Source organism: Oncorhynchus clarkii, chromosome 29 (genome assembly GCF_045791955.1).
Source record: "Oncorhynchus clarkii lewisi isolate Uvic-CL-2024 chromosome 29, UVic_Ocla_1.0, whole genome shotgun sequence".
Classification (NCBI taxonomy): Eukaryota; Metazoa; Chordata; class Actinopteri; order Salmoniformes; family Salmonidae; genus Oncorhynchus; species Oncorhynchus clarkii.
Genome location: NC_092175.1, coordinates 38,549,772 through 38,569,985, shown reverse-complemented (window position 1 = coordinate 38,569,985; position 20,214 = coordinate 38,549,772). Strand labels below are relative to the sequence as shown.

The 20,214-nt window shown below is 45.2% G+C and overlaps 1 protein-coding gene across 1 annotated transcript; it reads right to left on the bottom strand.

Annotated features, from left to right (window-relative positions):
• Positions 1 to 7,808: 7,808 nt before the first annotated feature.
• Positions 7,809 to 13,578, bottom strand: LOC139388236 (olfactory receptor 10A4-like). Its single transcript, XM_071134785.1, has 6 exons — positions 13,356 to 13,578; positions 11,050 to 11,227; positions 10,781 to 10,883; positions 9,433 to 9,636; positions 8,772 to 8,920; positions 7,809 to 7,953 (listed from the first exon to the last, which is right to left on the bottom strand). Exons 1-6 carry the CDS (start codon positions 13,576 to 13,578, stop codon positions 7,809 to 7,811), a joined length of 1,002 nt encoding a protein of 333 aa, XP_070990886.1.
• Positions 13,579 to 20,214: the final 6,636 nt, after the last annotated feature.

Genomic DNA, 20,214 nt, shown 5'->3' with positions numbered 1-20,214 from the left:
GCCTGTGTCCTTTTTACCTCCCCCTCTATCACTTGTGTATATATATGCCCTTAAATCTTACACTAGTGCATTGACAGACCGATACAGTCTTTTATTCACTCATGATGGTTCTAGCCAATTACTAACAAACACACAAACAAACTGTGTTATTTGACCGTAATATCATGTTGTTGACTGTGTTTTGACAGTCGGTCCTCTCCTCCTTTCTGACCAGTCAGTGTTTTAGATCATTCCTCCGTCAGAACCCTCGTCCCCCCTTTTCCCCTGAACGAGGAGAAAGAAACTGAACAAGGGGAAGAAAGACAGACAGATCTCCCTTCTTCCCCGTTCCTCCTCACCAGAAAGACAGACAGAACTCCCTTCTTCCCCGTCCCTCCTCACCAGAAAGACAGACAGATCTCCCTTCTTCCCCGTTCCTCCTCACCATAAAGACAGACAGATCTCCCTTCTTCCCCGTTCCTCCTCACCCTAAAGACAGACAGATCTCCCTTCTTCCCCGTTCCTCCTCACCCTAAAGACAGACAGATCTCCCTTCTTCCCCGTTCCTCCTCACCATAAAGACAGACAGATCTCCCTTCTTCCCCGTTCCTCCTCACCCTAAAGACAGACAGATCTCCCTTCTTCCCCGTTCCTCCTCACCCTAAAGACAGACAGATCTCCCTTCTTCCCCGTCCCTCCTCACCAGAAAGACAGACAGATCTGTTGAATACCTCTAGTGTTGTGATGGGTCGGGTCTGCTTGCCAATCCAAGCCAAGGGAAAGAACCAATCTGGAATTAAGTGTAATTTTCTTTCAAATCTCTTTCTTCTTCACTTAAAGAAAGATAAAGGCTTGGATTTTTTGCACAACAATGAACGCATGTGCCCCCCCCCAGCCCCCCCCCACCACCACCGAACGACCTGTAAAAAGAGTTTCTTATCTTACTTAGTATTTTTCCAATGGGAATAATATAAAAAAAAGCATAAACTAAGGTAACATATGTGTAGAATATATTGAATATAAATATTCTCTAGAACATGATGATGCCTCTAGATCCTGTTGATGCCAGTATATTGATGTTTTTAGTGTCTCTGTGTGCACCATCATTAACTAGCTAGCTTCCTAGACAGAAGTTCAAACTGTCACCTTGCTGATGACGCTACAGTACGTCCCAAAGGAAACCCTATTTCAGATCTAGTGTGATACTTTTGACCAAGGCCTATAGGACCTGCGAAAGACTAGTGCGGGAGGTGTACTTGTACATCAAGCTGCCTTAAGCTAAAGAAACAGGAGATGGGCTCCTGCCTTATGGGCTTTTCTGGCTCAAACAAGGCTACTTACTGGTCCAAAGTAGTGCACTATATAGGGAATAGGGCCCTGGTCCAAAGTAGTGCACTATATAGGGAATAGGCTCCTGGTCCAAAGTAGTGCACTATATAGGGAATAGGGCCCTGGTCCAAAGTAGTGCACTATATAGGGAATAGGGCCCTGGTCCAAAGTAGTGCACTATATAGGGAATAGGGCCCTGGTCCAAAGTAGTGCACTATATAGGGAATAGGGCCCTGGTCCAAAGTAGTGCACTATATATAGGGAATAGGGCCCTGGTCCAAAGTAGTGCACTATATAGTGAATAGGGCCCTGGTCCAAAGTAGTGCACTATATAGGGAATAGGGCCCTGGTCCAAAGTAGTGCACTATATAGGGAATAGGGCCCTGGTCCAAAGTAGTGCACTATATAGGGAATAGGGCCCTGGTCCAAAGTAGTGCACTATATAGTGAATAGGGCCCTGGTCCAAAGTAGTGCACTATATAGGGAATAGGGCCCTGGTCCAAAGTAGTGCACTATATAGTGAATAGGGCCCTGGTCCAAAGTAGTGCACTATATAGTGTGCCATTTAGGGCAAAGTCATCTTGTTGTCCTTTAAGCAGCAAAACAGAACCATCCTCCTAATCATTGACAAACAGAACTATTTGAAACATTTTTTTTAAATGTGTTTTTATTTTCAGTAATATTTTTTTTCAACTGTTCATAGTTTAATATAATCCTTTTTTTTCTTTCTCTCTCTGTGTGTTTTATTTTGCGTTGTAACAGCACTAGGTCTTAAAGGTTCTGTCCCAAATGCCACCCTATTCCCTATATGTTGTACTTCTTTTGACCAGGGGCCCATAAGGCTCTGGGCCAAGAGGTAGTTCACTATGAAAGGAAATAGGAGGCTATTTGGGATGTAGCCAAATATTATAGTTTATATTGCTCAGTGATCAGGGTTTCAGGCTGTACAGTGATAATATTGAAAAGCATTTTCTAAATGATTGTAAATAGCACTAATCTAATGCTTATCCCCTATACCCCTCTTCCAAACTTCAAATGGAATAAATCCATCTGTCAACTAAATGAAGATTATTGAAGTGCTGCCATTGATTTATGACTTGATCCATCTATGAACTAAATATAGATTATTGAAGTGCAGCCATTTGACTTATGTGATCATTACTCTCATTAAACAATCATTATGTTGCGCCTTGTTACTTGTCCCTGTCTTCTTGTAGGAGCCATTACACACACACACACACACACACACAAACACACAGACTGCCCTTTGTCCTCTGTAGTGCCACTCGGGGGGCAAACAGACAGACAGACAAAGGCGTAATCTCTTACAGTAACAGGACCTCCACTCAACACACCAGTGTGTTTCATTACACCAAGCACAACACAGGACTGTTAGTGATATTACACCACTCACTGACTCACTCAGCCCAAATACTGGCCTGTTGTAGTCTGTTGTTGAACCCAAATACTGGCCTGTTGTAGTCTGTTGTAGAACCCAAATACTGGCCTGCTGTAGTCTGTTATAGAACCCAAATACTGGCCTGCTGTAGTCTGTTATAGAACCCAAATACTGGCCTGCTGTAGTCTGTTATAGAACCCAAATACTGGCCTACTGTAGTCTGTTATAGAACCCAAATACTGGCCTGCTGTAGTCTGTTATAGAACCCAAATACTGGCCTGCTGTAGTCTGTTATAGAACCCAAATACTGGCCTGCTGTAGTCTGTTATAGAACCCAAATACTGGCCTACTGTAGTCTGTTATAGAACCCAAATACTGGCCTGCTGTAGTCTGTTATAGAACCCAAATACTGGCCTGCTGTAGTCTGTTATAGAACCCAAATACTGGCCTACTGTAGTCTGTTCCGGGATTCTTCCGATGGCACTGAGGAGTACACCACATCAGTCACTGGCTTTATCAATAAGTGCATCGAGGACGTCCTCCCCACAGTGACTGTACGTACAGTGCCTTGCAAAAGTATTCACCCTCTTGGCATTTTTCCTATTTTGTTGCATTACAACTAATTTAAATTGATTTTTACTTGGATTTCATATAATGGACATACACCAAATAGTCCAAATTGGTGAAGTGAAATGAAAAAAACAACTTGTTTAAAAAAATTATACAAAATAAAAAACGGAAAAGCATTTGTATTCACTCCCTTTGCTATGAAGCCCCTAAAAAGATCTGGTGCAACCAATTACCTTGAGAAGTCACATAATTAGTTAAATAAAGTCCACCTGTGTGTAATTTAAGTGTCACATGACCTGTCACATGATGTCAGTATATATACACCTGTTCTGAAAGGCCCCAGAGTCTGCAAAACCACTAAGCAAGGGGCACCATGAAGACCAATGAGCTCTCGAAACAGTTCAGGGACAAAGTCATGAAGTACAGATCAGGGTTTGGTTCAAAAATAATATTTGGAACTTTGAACATCCCACAGAGAAAAAAATTGAAGAATATGGCACCACAACAAACCTGCGAATAGAGGGCAGTCCACCAAAACTCACAGACCAGACAAGGAGGGCATTAATCAGAGAGGAAACATAGACCAAAGATAACCCTGAAGGAGCTGCAAAGCTCCACAGCGGAGATTGGAGTATCTGTCCATAGGACCACTTTAAGCTGTATACTCCACAGAGCTGGGCTTTACGGAAGAGTGGCCAGAAAAATCCATTGCTTAAACAAAAAAATAAGCAATCACGTTTGGTTTTTGCCAAAAGGCATGTGGGAGACTCCCCAAACTTATGGAAGAAGGTACTCTGGTTTGATGAGACTAAAATTGAGCTTTTTGGCCATCAAGGAAAACGCTATATCTGGCGCAAACCCAACACCTCTCATCACTCCGAGAATACGATCCCCACAGTGAAGCATGGTGGTGGCAGCATCATGCTGTGGGGATGTTTTTCATCTGCAGGGAAACTGGTCAGAATTGAAGGAATGATGGATGGCGCTAAATACAGGGAAATTCTGGAGGGAAACCTGTTTGTCTTCCAGAGATTTGAGACTGGGACGGAGGTTCACCTTCCAGCAGGACAATGACCCTAAGCATACTGCTAAAGCAACACTTGAGTGGTTTAAGGGGAACATTTAAATGTTTTGGAATGGCCTAGTCAAAGCCCAGACTTCAATCAAATTGAGGATCTGTGGTATGACTTAAAGATTGCTGTACACCAGCGGAACCCATCCAACTTGAAGGAGCTGGAGCAGTTTTCCCTTGAAGAATGGGCAAAAATCCCAGTGATTAGATGTGCCAAGCTTATAGAGTTATACCCCAAGAGACTTGCAGCTGTAATTGCTGCAAAAGGTGGCTCTACAAAATATTGACTTTGGGGGGGGGGGGTGAGAATAGTTATGCACACTCAAGTTTTCTTGTTTGTTTCACAATAAAAAATATTGTGTGTAAATCAAATGATACAACCCCCCCCAAAAAAATCAATTTTAATTCCAGGTTGTAAGGCAGCAAAATAGGAAAAATGCCAAGGGGGGTGAATACTTTCACAAGCCACTGTACATACCCCGACCAGAAGCCATAGATTACAGGCAACATTCGCACTGAGCTAAAGGGGCATCTTTCAAGGTGTGGGACTCTAACCTGGAAGCTAATAAGAAATCCTGCTATGCCCTCCGATGAACCACCAACACAGGACTAAGATTGAATCGTACTACAACGGCTCTGACGCTCGTCAGATGTGGCAGGGCCTGCAAACTATTGCAGACTACAAAGGGAAGCACAGCTGTGAGCTGCTCAGTGACACGAGTCTACCAGATGAGCTTAATAACTTCTATGCTCGCTTCGAGGCAAGCAACACCTCACACTGTTAGTAGTCTGTTGTCCTCGTTGTTATAACGTACCTCACACTGTTAGTAGTCTGTTGTCCTCGTTGTTATAACGTACCTCACACTGTTAGTAGTCTGTTGTCCTCGTTGTTATAACGTACCTCACACTGTCAGTAGTCTGTTGTCCTCGTTGTCATAATGCACCTCACACTGTTAGTAGTCTGTTGTCTTCATTGTCATAACGTACCTCACACTGTTAGTAGTCTGTTGTCCTCGTTGTTATAACGTACCTCACACTATCAGTAGTCTGTTGTCCTCGTTGTTATAACGTACCTCACACTGTTAGTAGTCTGTTGTCCTCGTTGTTATAACGTACCTCACACTGTCAGTAGTCTGTTGTCCTCGTTGTCATAATGCACCTCACACTGTTAGTAGTCTGTTGTCCTCGTTGTCATAACGTACCTCACACTGTCAGTAGTCTGTTGTCCTCGTTGTTATAACGTACCTCACACTGTTAGTAGTCTGTTGTCCTCGTTGTTATAACGTACCTCACACTGTTAGTAGTCTGTTGTCCTCGTTGTTATAACGTACCTCACACTGTCAGTAGTCTGTTGTCCTCGTTGTCATAATGCACCTCACACTGTTAGTAGTCTGTTGTCCTCATTGTCATAACGTACCTCACACTGTTAGTAGTCTGTTGTCCTCATTGTCATAATGTACCTCACACTGTTAGTAGTCTGTTGTCCTCGTTGTCATAATGTACCTCACACTGTTAGTAGTCTGTTGTCCTCGTTGTCATAATGTACCTCACACTGTTAGTAGTCTGTTGTCCTCGTTGTCATAACGTACCTCACACTGTCAGTAGTCTGTTGTCCTCGTTGTCATAACGTACCTCACACTGTCAGTAGTCTGTTGTCCTCGTTGTCATAATGCACCTCACACTGTCAGTAGTCTGTTGTCCTCGTTGTCATAATGCACCTCACACTGTCAGTAGTCTGTTGTCCTCGTTGTCATAATGCACCTCACACTAGTCTGTTGTCCTTCCTGTCGTAACGTACCTCACACTGTTAGTATGCTGTCCTCCCTGTCATAATGCACCTCACACTAGTCTGTTGTCCTTCCTGTCGTAACGTACCTCACACTGTTGGTAGTCTGTTGTCCTTCCTGTCGTAACGTACCTCACACTGTCAGTAGTCTGTTGTCCTTCCTGTCGTAACGTACCTCACACTGTTAGTATGCTGTCCTCCTTGTCATAACGTACACCGGTCTTGTCGTTTTGTAACCAGTTGTTTCGCTGTGATTTCATTTAAGCGTCACTAATCGTGTGGAGAAGCTGGCATTAGGTGACTGGGACTGGGCGTGTGGTCCCTGATGTTATTATCACATTGTGTTTATTAATGGCGGTGCTGAAACACCATAGTGTTTTTTAAGGTCGGCTAGTGACACCCCCTCCTGTGAACAAACCTCCATTGTGCTGTTGATAATAATGTAATCATTGTGTAGATGTTTATATCCAAAGCAGTGAACACATAGGGCTATTGACTGGTATTTGTACCCTGACATACTCTTCCTGATTGTCCCAGAAGTGATTCATCCATTTGACTTGAATTGACTCTATGAGGCCATCTGGACCACTTTCATGTTCCAGTGGTTTATACTCAGGCCAGGATTCAACCTCAGCTCAGCGCAGCTTTTAAAAACAACGTTCCCGAGTTATAGCGTGGGCCACATTCACAATAAACACTGCATCTGTCTGATATTACTTTTTAGATCGGGCATCCGGCTGAATTCCAGACGTACTTTAAGCCCACACACACTATAATGTTGTTGGTAGATGGTAGCACCAAACTCAAGCTAATATGCTCTGTCTTCATCAGCAGTGATCACAGGATTCATACTGGCAGGTAATGTATGCATTAGTATCCGGCGCCATCTTCTGGCTAGAACATAGTATGACTCTGGTTGAGAATGAAGTAAAAGACCAGCAGAGCGCTTTTTGTAATGAGTTTTATAGAGGTAGCCTCCCCTGTTCATTAGACATTATCAATACTGGTTGATAGTCAACATAAAGGTACAGGGTAGCCTCCCCTGTTCATTGGACATTATCAATATTAAAAAATAAATCAATCAATACTGGTTGAGACAGACAACACAAGCAGAGAGCTTTTTGAGAATGAGATTTATAAAGATGCTATTTGAATGTCTAGTCTCATCTCCATCATATTCTTGGAGAATAGTAGTATCTAACAAAGCCAGAGCGATTAGACGACTCTGTAGCCTATACAAGTCCTATTTGTAAGTGGAAACAGATATTTTACACTGCTACAGGTCCAATTGTGTGCGATTGTCATCGAGTGATAACAGACAGTGTTGGGTTTAGTGTGTTATGTTATAGCCCTGAATTAAACTGTTATAGCCCCGAATTAACATGTTATAGCCCTGAATTAACATGTTATAGCCCCGAATTAACATGTTATAGCCCTGGATTAACATGTTATAGCCCTGAATTAAACTGTTATAGCCCCGAATTAACATGTTATAGCCCTGAATTAAACTGTTATAGCCCCGAATTAACATGTTATAGCCCCGAATTAACATGTTATAGCCCTGGATTAACATGTTATAGCCCTGAATTAAACTGTTATAGCCCCGAATGAACATGTTATAGCCCCGAATTAACATGTTATAGCCCTGAATTAACATGTTATAACCTAACCCTTCATTTAGTGATAACAGCCACAGTTTTGGGTATACTCGGTTCTGTCTGGCTGTTCCTCCAGCCCTGTCTCCAGCGCCCCAGGATGGCTCTGATCTCCTTGGTCCTGAAGCTATAGATGAACGGGTTGGCCACCGGGGGGAACAGGCTGTAGAATAGAATAGGTACTTTAGAAGAAGATTACTTTACTTTGTCGGTTGTCACAGAAACACTGAAATATTTTCCCTTTAAAATCTCTACAGGATCGGTGTTCCCCACCGCGGGATGGTTGAGCTAACATAGGCTAACGTGATTAGCATGAGGTTGTAAGTAACAAGAACATTTCCTAGGACATAGACGTATCTGACTGCACTGTCCAATTTGCAGTAGCTATTACAACGAAAATAATACCATGCTATTGTTTGAGGAGAGTGCACAGTTATGAACTTGAAAATGTATTAATAAACCTATTAGGTACATTTGGGCAGTCTTGATACAACATTTTGAACAGAAATGCAGTGGTTCATTGAATCAGTCTAAAACTTTGCACGTACACTGCTGCTATCTAACGACCAAAATCTAAATTGAGACTAAACTGGAATAGTACATTATGGCCTTTCTCTTGCATTTCAAAGACAATGGAATAAAAAAAAAACATATTTTACCAGATCTAAAGTGTTATATTCTCCTTCAATAATTTCACATTTCCACAAACACATTTCCACAAACACAAACAGTGTTTCCTTTCAAATGGTATCAAGAATATGCATATCCATGCTTCAGGTCCTGAGCTACAGGCAGTTAGATTTGGGTGTCATTTTAGGCAAAACAATTTTTTTAAAGGGGTTCAATCCTTAAGAGGCTGTAGTGACTTGCTCAAGGGCACAACAAGTAGTGGTTCATTCCACACTTTTTCATCGCCGGCCCGGGACTTGACTAGTAACCTTTGGGATCCTGGTCCACCTCTCTAGCCTGTGTTTTACCTACCTGTAGAAAATGGTGAGGCCGATGCGGAGGTCAGGGGTCATGATCAGGTTGGGGATGTAGGGTGTAGCGTACACTATGAAGCGGGGGATGTAGTAAATAAGGATGATACAGCCCTGAGTAGCACAGGTAGAGAAGGTCTTCATCCTGCCCTGGGTTAGAGAGGGGAGAGTAGTGGGTTAGAGGAAAGGTTTAGTTTAGATAATAATGATACAGCCCTGAGTAGCAGGTAGAGAAGGTCTTCATCCTGCCCTGGGTTAGAGAGGGGAGAGTAGTGGGTTAGAGGAAAGGTTTAGTTTAGATAATAATGATACAGCCCTGAGTAGCAGGTAGAGAAGGTCTTCATCCTGCCCTGGGTTAGAGAGGGGAGAGTAGTGGGTTAGAGGAAAGGTTTAGTTTAGATAATAATGATACAGCCCTCAGTAGCAGGTAGAGAAGGTCTTCAGCCTGCCCTGGGTTAGAGAGGGGAGAGATGGAGAAATGTTCTCAGTGGGTTAGGGTTAGTAGAGAGTAGTTAATAAAATTAGCGACACGGACAGGACAGGAAACACACATACCCCGCCACTCCTCCCACCCAGACCCCCTGCATCCCCCACCCACCCAGACCCCCTGCACTCGCAACCCCTCCTCCCACCCAGCCCCCCTGCACCCCCTGAATTCTGACCTGTGCGTTAGCCATGCGCATCACGGTGACGATGATGTTGATATAGGAGAAGACGATGAAGGAGAAGGGGACGAGGAGCACAAAATAGGCCAGGCCAATGGAGCTGCCCTGGATCGCCGCCATGTCGGAGCAGGACAGTTTAGTCAGGGACAGAGCGTCACAGTAGGCATGGAGAATTCGGTTGGGACCACAGAATGCTACTTTCTGGGAGATAAAACACACACACACACAAAAAAAAGTAATTGTCAATTTGTCAAATGTATTCAGAAAGCCCTTTTTACATTAGCAGTACGTAACCCCGGCCTAGACCCCAAAGAGCGTCACAGTTAATGTGAAGGAGCAGGTTGGCCACACCAAACGCTACTTTCTGGGAGGTGAAGCAAGGACACGTTTAGAGTAGATGCTGTGTAATTCTCAATCAATATAATTGATTTATAAAGGGTCCTTTTTACTTCAGCAATGTCCTTTAAACAGTAACCTAGACGACAAAGAGAAAACTGAATCAGAATGGCAAGGGAAAAACTCCTTCAAAGGAGGTCAAAGGACCATAGGCTCATTCTGTTTTATTGTCAAAATTTCAAGTTTAAATGTCCCGTGCACAAGTACAGTGAAATGCCTTTCTTGCAAGCTACAGCACAAACCCAACAATGCGGTCATCAATATCAATGTAACACTAAAAATAACAAGGTAGAACAAAAACACAGGAGATATAAGCACAAGAAATATGAAGACAATAATATAATAAACTACATATCCCTTCCATACCATATTTCCAATGTGCAGGGATCCTGGGGTGGTAGGGTTAGATATGTATAGAGGTAAGGTGGCATCAGGATATATGATAAACATAGTAGCAGCAGTGTATTTGATTTGACGTGTGTGTGTGTGTACTATGCATGTGTGCATGTTATGTGTCTGTTGGAGTGTGTGTGAGTGTGTACTCCTGTGATTGGCTATAGAGAAAATAATAAAATACCAAGGTTTGTACTTGTATATAAAAAAATGCCTACGTTCGTTTGTTTATTTATTATTATAATTATTTTTTTTGGTGGAGGGGGTACTTAAAAAATATATTTAACCTTTATTTAACTAAGCAAGCCAGTTAAGAACACATTTTTATTTCCAATGACGGCCTAACCTGGCCAAACCCGGACGATGCTGGGCCAATTGTGATAAAGATATGCCAATTTGATTTACCTAGACTTTAACATTTTTTTTTAACAGTAGTGCCCTGGAATATTGTTTTGTGATGTGTGAACTCTTTGCAGCAAACATTCTCGGGCTGTTAGGCCCTCTAATGGCTGTAGTAACACTACTATCATTATACATTATTTTATCAATCCAGTACCCTAGTGAAGTCTATGGTGCCGATGGCAGGTGAGATTGTGGCTGACATCCAGGAGAAGACTGTTAGACCACTCATTATCTGGTTGGTCATCAACATAGGGTATCTAGAGAGGGTGATGGAGGGAGGGAGGGAGAGAGAGAGAGAGAGGGGGTGGAGGAAGAGTGGGAGAGGACCCCAAAAAAGTATGAAACACTTTCCCCCCAAACACACTTCATTTATTTTGCATCAATAAAATCATAACGCATAATATATGCTGTTGTCGTTGTTACCTGAGAGGGTGACAGATAGCCAGGTATCGGTCCATAGCCATAGTCAACATGATGAGAGAGTTGAGTGTTCCAAAGTAGTGGATCATTTGTTCCTGGAACAGACACGTATGGAAGGAGATCCTCCCGTCGTCCCACCACCACCGAGCTATCACTTTGGGAAGGGCCACCGTGGCAAAACCTGGAAGGGAGGGGAAGGGAACGGAGACAAGAGGAGTGCGGAGAAAAGAGGAGCAGAGAGAGGAGAGAGGAGAAGAGAGGAGAGGGTTGAAGAGAGGAGGAGGAGAGGACAGAGGAGAGCAGAGAAAAGAGCAGCAGAGAGGAGAGAGGAGAAGAGAGAGGAGGAAGGGGTTGAGGGGGGGGAGAAGGGAACAAAGAGGAGCGGAGAGAGGAGAGAGGAGAGGGAAGGAGAGGACAGAGGAGAGCAGAGAAAAGAGCAGCAGAGAGAGAAGAAGAGTTGAGAGAGGAGGAGAGGGGATGAGGGGAGGGAAGGGAAGGGAAGGGAAGGGAAGGGAAGGGAGAGGAGAGGAGAGCGGAGCGGAGAAAGAGCATAGAGAGGAGAGAGGGGATGAGAGAGGAAGATGTGAGTGGAGACCATGTTAGACTATTGAGACAGACAGGCATGGAATGAAATCCTCGTGTTGTCCCACCAGCACCAGGCTATCACCTAGGGCAGGGCCACTGTGGAAACATTCTGGGCCCCTTGTTCTAGCCTCTGTCTCTGAGAGGGAAACGGAACACAGCGGCTCTGTTTAAATGCTCATCCTTTTTTGTAAGTAATCACTGATTGATTACAGATCTGTACATGACTGTCTGATAGAGGGACTCTCCACATGATTAAAGAAGGAAGGACACATATGAGACATATTTTAACAGGACACTCTTTCTCTCATGACCTCTTCTCTCTCATTAATGCCTGAGCACCAGCAAGACACATTTAAACTCCATCGGCAGTCACATTGGGGAAGGAGAGAAAGAAAGAGATAGTGTACACATTTGAATATTCTACCACGACCCCTTACCTGTATCTGACAGAGCCAGGCTGAGTATCTTACCTGTATCTGACAGAACCAGGCTGAGTATCTTACCTGTATCTGACAGAACCAGGCTGAGTATATTACCTGTATCTGACAGAGCCAGGCTTAGTATCTTACCTAAGTCTGACAGAGCCAGGCTGAGTATCTTACCTATATCTGACAGAACCAGGCTGAGTATCTTACCTATATCTGACAGAACCAGGCTGAGTATATTACCTATATCTAACAGAACCAGGCTGAGTATATTACCTGTATCTGACAGAACCAGGCTGAGTATCTTACCTATATCTGACAGAACCAGGGTGAGTATCTTACCTATATCTGACAGAGCCAGGCTGAGTATCTTACCTATATCTGACAGAACCAGGCTGAGTGTATTACCTACATCTGACAGAACCAGGCTGAGTATCTTACCTATATCTGACAGAACCAGGCTGAGTATCTTACCTATATCTGACAGAGCCAGGCTGAGTATCTTACCTATATCTGAAAGAGCCAGGCTGAGTATCTTACCTATATCTGACAGAACCAGGCTGAGTATCTTACCTGTATCTGACAGAACCAGGCTGAGTATCTTACCTATATCTGACAGAACCAGGCTGAGTATCTTACCTATATCTGACAGAGCCAGGCTGAGTATCTTACCTATATCTGACAGAACCAGGCTGAGTATCTTACCTATATCTGACAGAACCAGGCTGAGTATATTACCTATATCTGACAGAACCAGACTGAGTATCTTACCTATATCTGACAGAACCAGGCTGAGTATCTTACCTATATCTGACAGAACCAGGCTGAGTATCTTACCTGTATCTGACAGGACCAGGCTGAGCATCTTACCTATATCTGACAGAACCAGGCTGAGTATCTTACCTGTATCTGACAGAACCAGGCTGAGTATCTTACCTATATCTGACAGAACCAGGCTGAGTATATTACCTATATCTGACAGAACCAGACTGAGTATCTTACCTATATCTGACAGAACCAGGCTGAGTATATTACCTATATCTGACAGAACCAGACTGAGTATATTACCTGTATCTGACAGAGCCAGGCTTAGTATCTTACCTATATCTGACAGAGCCAGGCTGAGTATCTTACCTATATCTGACAGAACCAGGCTGAGTATCTTACCTATATCTGACAGAACCAGGCTGAGTATCTTACCTATATCTGACAGAGCCAGGCTGAGTATCTTACCTATATCTGACAGAACCAGGCTGAGTATCTTACCTATATCTGACAGAACCCAGCTGAGTATCTTACCTATATCTGACAGAGCCAGGCTGAGCATGATGATGTACATGGGTTTCTGCAGGCTGCGCTCCAGGGCAAACAGCACCACCAGCAGGATGTTCCCCACCACCGTGATCACATAGATGAAGAAGAAGAACCAGGCCACCAGCTGGTAGAAGGATGGATGGAGCCCTGGGAAGCCCACGATCACAAACTCTGACACACGCGTGTAGTTCTCATTCACCTCAAACATACTGTACTGGGGAAGGTGGGGGGGATGGAGGAGGAGAGATAGAGCCTCTTACAATCATTACCTACCAAGTTAGAGAGAGAGAGATAATGAGTGAGAGAGAGAGAAAGAGAGAGATAGAGAGAGATGCTGAAGACTCAGGAGGATCCCTCTTCATCCTTACCTCCCAGGTTAGAGAGAGAGGGACTGAGTGACATATAAAGTGACATATATATATATATATACAGCGTATATACAAAGAGAGAGATCCATCTCTCCATCCTTACAACCACCTAAGATGGAGAGAGTAAGAGAGAGAGAGAGAGAGGAACATTTACTTAAAAGAGAGAGATCCTGAAGACCCTACATCCTCCATCCTTACCTCCACCTGATGGAGGGAGTAATAGAGAGATAGTGCGAGAGAGAGAGTTACATAAAAGAGAGAGATGTTGAAGACCCTTGATGAGGTCTATCTCTCCTTCCTTGACTCCTAAGACGGAGAGAGTAATAGAGAGATAGTGAGAGAGAGAGAGTTACATAAAAGAGAACAGAGACAGACAAGACAAACAAGCCATGTTTAATTCCATGGACATATAATCTATTCATTCTATGTCTATGTTTAGTTATATTCCCAGCAAATCCTTATGCATAGAGATGTTGAAGACCCTGGATGAACTCTCTCTCTCCATCCTTGACTCCTAAAATGGAGAGAGTAATAGAGAGACAGTGAGAGAGAGTAACATAAAAGAGAGAGATGTTGAAGACCCTTGATGATCTCTCTCTCTCTCTCTCTCTCTCTCTCTCTCTCTCTCTCTCTCTCTCTCTCTCTCTCTCTCTCTCTCTCTCTCTCTCTCTTTCCCTCTCACTCTCTCCCTCTCTCCATCCTTACCTCCTTTCCAACCAGTGGCCCCAGAGGTGTGTGGCGTTAGCCGTTCTGTACCTCCCAACTTTATACGCAACATGCCCTCTGACAAGACAGCCAACAGCCAACCAGAGATCTCCACCCTGATGATGTCATCATTCTCACCTCACTCATGATGTCGATCACAGAAAGTTTTCATCCCTGGCCATCTCTCAAGTTCTCTCTATCTTTTTTTGTCGAAAAGTAAGTGCACACCCCTTCAAGTTAGTGGGCTATTTCAGCCACACCCATTGCTGACAGAAGTATAAAATCGAGTACACAATCTCCACAGACAAACATTGTTAGTAGAATGACCTTACTGAAGAGCTCAGTGACTTTCAACATGGCACCGTCATAGGATGCTACCTTTCCAACAAGTCAGTTTGTCAACTTTATGCACTCCTCGAGCTGCCCTGGTGAACTGTAAGTGCTGTTATTGTAAAGTGGAAACATATAGGATCATCAACAGCTTGAATGGTGTAAAGCTCACAGCGATTGGACGATTGGAGCAGTGGAAACACGTTTTCTGGAGTTATGAACCATGCTTCACCAACTGGCAGTCTGACGGACGAATCTGGGTTTGGCGGATGCCAGAAGAACGCTACCTTCCCCAATGCACAGTGTCAACTGTTAACTGTTAAACTGTTAACAAGAAAACCATTCATAGGATTATCCCATATTCCCCTTGGATGTTAATTGGTTATTCATTTAATTTCTGTGGGTATTTCATGGGATTTATTTAACATTGACATTAGATTAGAAAAGATAATCTAGCATAAAAATGACTTAATTTTGACAAAAAAAAACGTATTTATATTAATAAATGCTTTAAATAAATGTTATTCTGCTTTTGGCTTCATTTGGGTGACGACGTCCTTTAGTTTGTAGGCCATGGTAGCCCTTAATGAAGCCTTGTCCACCCCCTCAAAACATCTCTGAACATTAGCTGAAAGTAAAATAAAACAAACATTAATAATGACATATTATTTGAATTATTTACATTCACACTCTTAAATTCATAATCTATGAAAGAAATGTTATGAGAAAGGTTTACATCAAACTGGAATAAAAAATGATGTATTGATTTTAAGACATAGATAATTATAATCATATCAAAAAGAGCGAGCACTTTGTTGCTTGACAAAGCTGGTTTTGCCACAAAATCTTGAACAATGTTTTGATTTCCTGCCCGACATGGAGGACACCGGCGTGTCTTTTTTGGGATGTGTCCCAAAATTGACATCTTAACCCAGTCTCAGAAATAAACCTCCCATGCCACTCTGTCAACATCACGGCAAATCTCATGTGGGTGCATACCATCTATTGGCACAATGGACAGTTTTTAACATCTCGTCCCGTGTTTTATGATTGTGATCATCTGGACCAGTCCAGTGACTGCTGTGAAAGGACAGCTGACAACATAAGAAAGTCTGTGCGACAGCTTGGAGAGACAGCTGACCGGAGGGAATAGACCCCACTGGGGCTGTCATGGGCTAGCTACCCATGTTGGCAGTCTCCAACGCTGCTTAAGTATGTTGGAGACACCCGCTAAGTGCTACTGAAAGTCAACAAAGGAACATACCCCTAGAACCTGCGAGAGCTGGGGCGCAAGATGGCTCAACGACTGATCACACGGCTACGGACCCAGGAACGGAAATGACTACCAGTAGGAACACAGCACATGAGACAACCATAACAGCAGCAGGACACACACTTCAGGTGTGCAGCTGTGGTTGGGAGAGAGTAACATCGGCAAGGGGGTTAAGGATCCATCAAGGGAGGAAAAGGTGCTTGGGAGAGCAGAGACGGGGACCTCGCGTTGACCAGTACTTCTTACGAAGCAGCCAGTCAAATCAGTCGAATGAAACACAGCGACGGGACGCTGAGTTCTCAGAGCATCAGCACCCCTGTAACGGAGGAGGATAACACAAGCACAGAAAAGCCGGTGGATAAACTCACCCAACCACAGAGACCTCTAAAAGAGGAAAAGATCAAAGGGCACAGACCGAGTGTGAAGTGGCCCAAAAGCTGTTGAAAAGAGAGAGTGGGAAACAATCAACAACGACCTGACAAAAATCTTGGAAGGTAGGAACAGCAGAGAAAAAGCTTGAAAGGATGGAAGACATTATCTACCACTACGGAGAAGAGCGCTTTGCAGTAAATGAAAGGAGAAGTGGCAAGACACCACCCGCGCCAACCAAATCTAGGAGGCAGCAAGAGATCGAGATACTTGTCAGAGAGAGAAGGCAGCTGAGAAAGCAGTGGAAGAAGGCCTCTGATGCAGAGAGAGAAGGTCTCATGCTACTCCAAGCAGACATCAAATGTCGGCTGGCAACCTTGTGAAGAGCGGAAAACTTAAGGAAACTTCGTAGAAGAAGGAACACTCAAGAACACGGTTCTATAAAAAAAAACTTTACGTTTGTCAAAGACCTCTTTGCAAAGGAAAAGTGCGGAATCCTAAAAACTCCAAAGGCTGAACTGGAAGAACATCAGGAAAAGGTCCACCAGGACACAAAAAGGCATGAGCAGATAATCATCCCACATGACATCCAACCTATTCAACCACCAAAATTCAATCTGGACACTGACCCTCCAAAATGAAAGGAAGTAGAGAACGTTGTCCGACGAGCAAGAGCGGCCTCAGCTCCTGGGCCTAATGGAGTACCATACAAGCTCTACAAGAACGCCCCGGATGTTCTACGCTTTCTTTGGAGGCTCATGAGGATAGTGTGGCAGAAGGAAATAATACCAAAGGCATGGCGAAGGGCTGGTGGTGTGCTAATCCCGAAAGAGAACGATGCGACAGACATCAGTCAATTCCGACCAATCTCCCTTCTCAACGTTGAAGCATGGAAGAGGAGGCTTTGGCCTGGCAGCAAGCAACCCAACGTTCCATAAGGCAACAACATCTGAACGCAGGAAGCTGGTGGTCGAGGAGGTGCGCAGACAGGAGGAGACTGCAAGGAGTGCAAAGGCTGTCTCTCTTGCTAAACAAGGGCAATGGCCGCGGTGGGATGGCCTGGAGAGGAGAAAGATCAACTGGAGTAAGCTTTGGCAAATGGAGGCAAGCAACATCAGCTTCATCATAAGAGCTGTTTATGATGTGCTTCCATCACCAAAAAACCTGCATCAATGGTATGGCGAGGACCCAACCTGCCCCCTCTGCCCAGCTCCAGCTACTCTCAGGCATATAATGACAGGTTGCAAGACCAGACTCTCACAAGGCCGCTACACCTGGAGGCACAATCAGGTCCTCAAGAGCCTGGCTGCAGTACTTGAGACCAAGAGGAGTGCAACCAATTCATTAACTCCAAAAACAAGCAATCCCGTCAAAACAACAACATTCATCCGGGAGGGACAGAAAAGGCCCAAGCATCCTCCTACGAAGCCAGAAACTAGACACCTTGCCATGGCCCGGGACTGGAAGATGCTTGTCGATATTGGCCAGCAACTCATTTTTCCACCTGAGATTGCTTCTACCAACCTTAGGCCAGACATGGTACTCTGGTCCCTTTCACGAAAGGCTGTGTATATCATAGAGCTCACAGTCCAGTGGGAAAACTCTGTTGAAGAGGCCTACGAGCGTAAGAAACGTCGTTACACAGAGTTGGCAGCAGACGCAACTCAGCGTGACTGGAATGCAAAAGTCTGGCCAGTTGAAGTGGGATGCAGAGGATTCGTGGCTTCTTCCACCATCAGGTTGAAAGAACTTGGAATCCACGGACAGGCTCTGCGGCAGACCGTCAGAGCGGTTTCTCAAGCAGCTGAAAGAGGCAGCCAGTGGATCTGGATCAAACGGAAGGACCTTTGCTTGCCTATAACTTCATGACCCCCCACCCCCACCTGAGAACCCAATTTAGATCCCTCCAACTTGAGGAGGGCATATGAGGTATGAGGTCAGCTGTAGGGCTGGCTCGGGGAAGAGGACGCCCTTGCCTTGCATAGTCCCGTGGGAAATCTTAATTGGGCATGGGACACAAATTAAGTGTCACGTTCTGACCTTAGATCTTTTCTTATGTCTTTGTTTTAGGTTGGTCAGGGCGTGAGTTGGGGTGGGTTGTCTATGTTCGTTTTTCTATGTTGTGTTTTGCGTTTGGCCTGGTATGGTTCTTAATCAGAGGCAGGTGTCATTAGTTGTCTCTGATTGAGAGTCATACTTAGGTAGCCTTTTCCCACCTGTGTTTCGTGGGTGATTGTTTTCTGACTTTGTGTATGTCATCAGACAGGACTGTTTCGTTTCGTGTCATTCTCTTTGTTATTTTGGTTTTAATGTTCTGTGTTTAATAAATTCATCATGAACACGTAACACGCTGCGCATTGGTCCTCTGATCCTTCATACTCCTCAGACGAGGACGACGCACGTTACAGAATCACCCACCGCCAAAGGACCAAGCAGCGTGGTATCGGGCAGCAACAGAAATCTCGGGACTCATGGACATGGGAGGAGATTCTGGACGGCAAGGGACCCTGGGCTCAGGCTGGGGAATATCGCCGCCCCAAAGCAAAGCTGGAGGCTGCGAAAACTGAGCGGCGGTGTTATGAAGAGGCAGCATGGCAGCGCGGCTGGGACGAGAGGCAGCCCAAAAAATATATTGGGGGGAAGGCACACGGGGGGTGTGGCTAAGTCAGGCAGGAGACCTGAGCCAACTCCCCGTGCTTACCGTGGAGAGAGGTGGACCGGGCAGGCACGTGTTATGCCGTGAGGCGCACGGTGTCCCCGGTGCGCAGGCATAGCCCGGTGCGTTACATCGCAGCGCCTCGTATCGGCCGGGCTAGAGTGGGCATCGAGCCAGGTGCCATGAAGCCGGCTCAGCGCATCTGGTCTCCAGTGCGTCTCCTTGGGCCGGGGTACATGGCACCAGCCCTACGCATGGTGTCCCCGGTTCTCCAGCACAGCCCAGTGCGGTCTATTCCACCTCGCCGCACTGGCCTGGCTACGGGGAGTATCAGGCTACGGGGAGTATGCCAGGTAGGGTTGTGCAGGCTCGGTGCTCGAGACCTCCAGTGCGCCTCCACGGTCCGGTCTATCCGGTGCCTCCTCCACGCACCAGGCCTCCGGTGGCAGCCCCCCGCACCAGGCTGTCTCTCCGTCTCCTCCCTACAGGCGCCTGCTCACCGCTGCCAGAGTCACCCATCTGTCCTGAGATACCAGAGTCACCCGTCTGTCCTGAGCTGCCAGAGTCTCCCTTCTGTCCTGAGCTGCCAGAGTCTCCCGTCTGTCCTGAGCTGCCAGAGTCGCCCGTCTGTCCTGAGCTGCCAGAGTCGCCCGTCTGTCAGGAGCTGCCAGAGCCGCCGATCAGTCAGGAGCTGACAAAGCCGCCTGTCAGTCAGGAGCTGCCAGAACTGCCCGTCAGTCAGGAGCTGCCAAAGCCGCCTGTCAGTCAGGAGCTGCCAGAGCCGCCGGTCAGTCAGGAGCTGCCAAAGCCGCCTGTCAGTCAGGAGCTGCCAGAGCTGTTTGTTATTCCGGTGCTGCCGGCAGTTAACCCCCAACAACAACTGCTCCCGGGTGCTGATGACGTGGATGTCGGTTAAGTCAGCCCCCCCCTGCACCTCTCTGATTCAGAGGGGTTGGGTTAAATGCGGAAGACACATTTCGGTTGAATGCATTCAGTTTTGCAAATAACCAGGTATCCCCTTTCCCTATAACTATTTATAACTATCCCTATAACTATATATAACTATAACTATAACTTCCCCTTTCCCTTTCCCTATAACTATTATTGTCTTCTGAAGTAATCAAAGAGAGCATGTTCACGAGA

Coding starts and splice junctions, on each gene's coding strand:
- LOC139388236 (XM_071134785.1), bottom strand. CDS start 13,578: ATGTTTGAGGTGAATGAGAACTACACGCGTGTGTCAGAGTTTGTGATC. Junction 11,228..13,355: donor CCTGGCTCTGTCAGATATAG/GTAAGATACTCA, acceptor CCTCCCTTCCAG/GTTTTGCCACGGTGGCCCTT. Junction 7,954..8,771: donor GGCCTCACCATTTTCTACAG/GTAGGTAAAACA, acceptor TCTATTCTACAG/CCTGTTCCCCCCGGTGGCCA.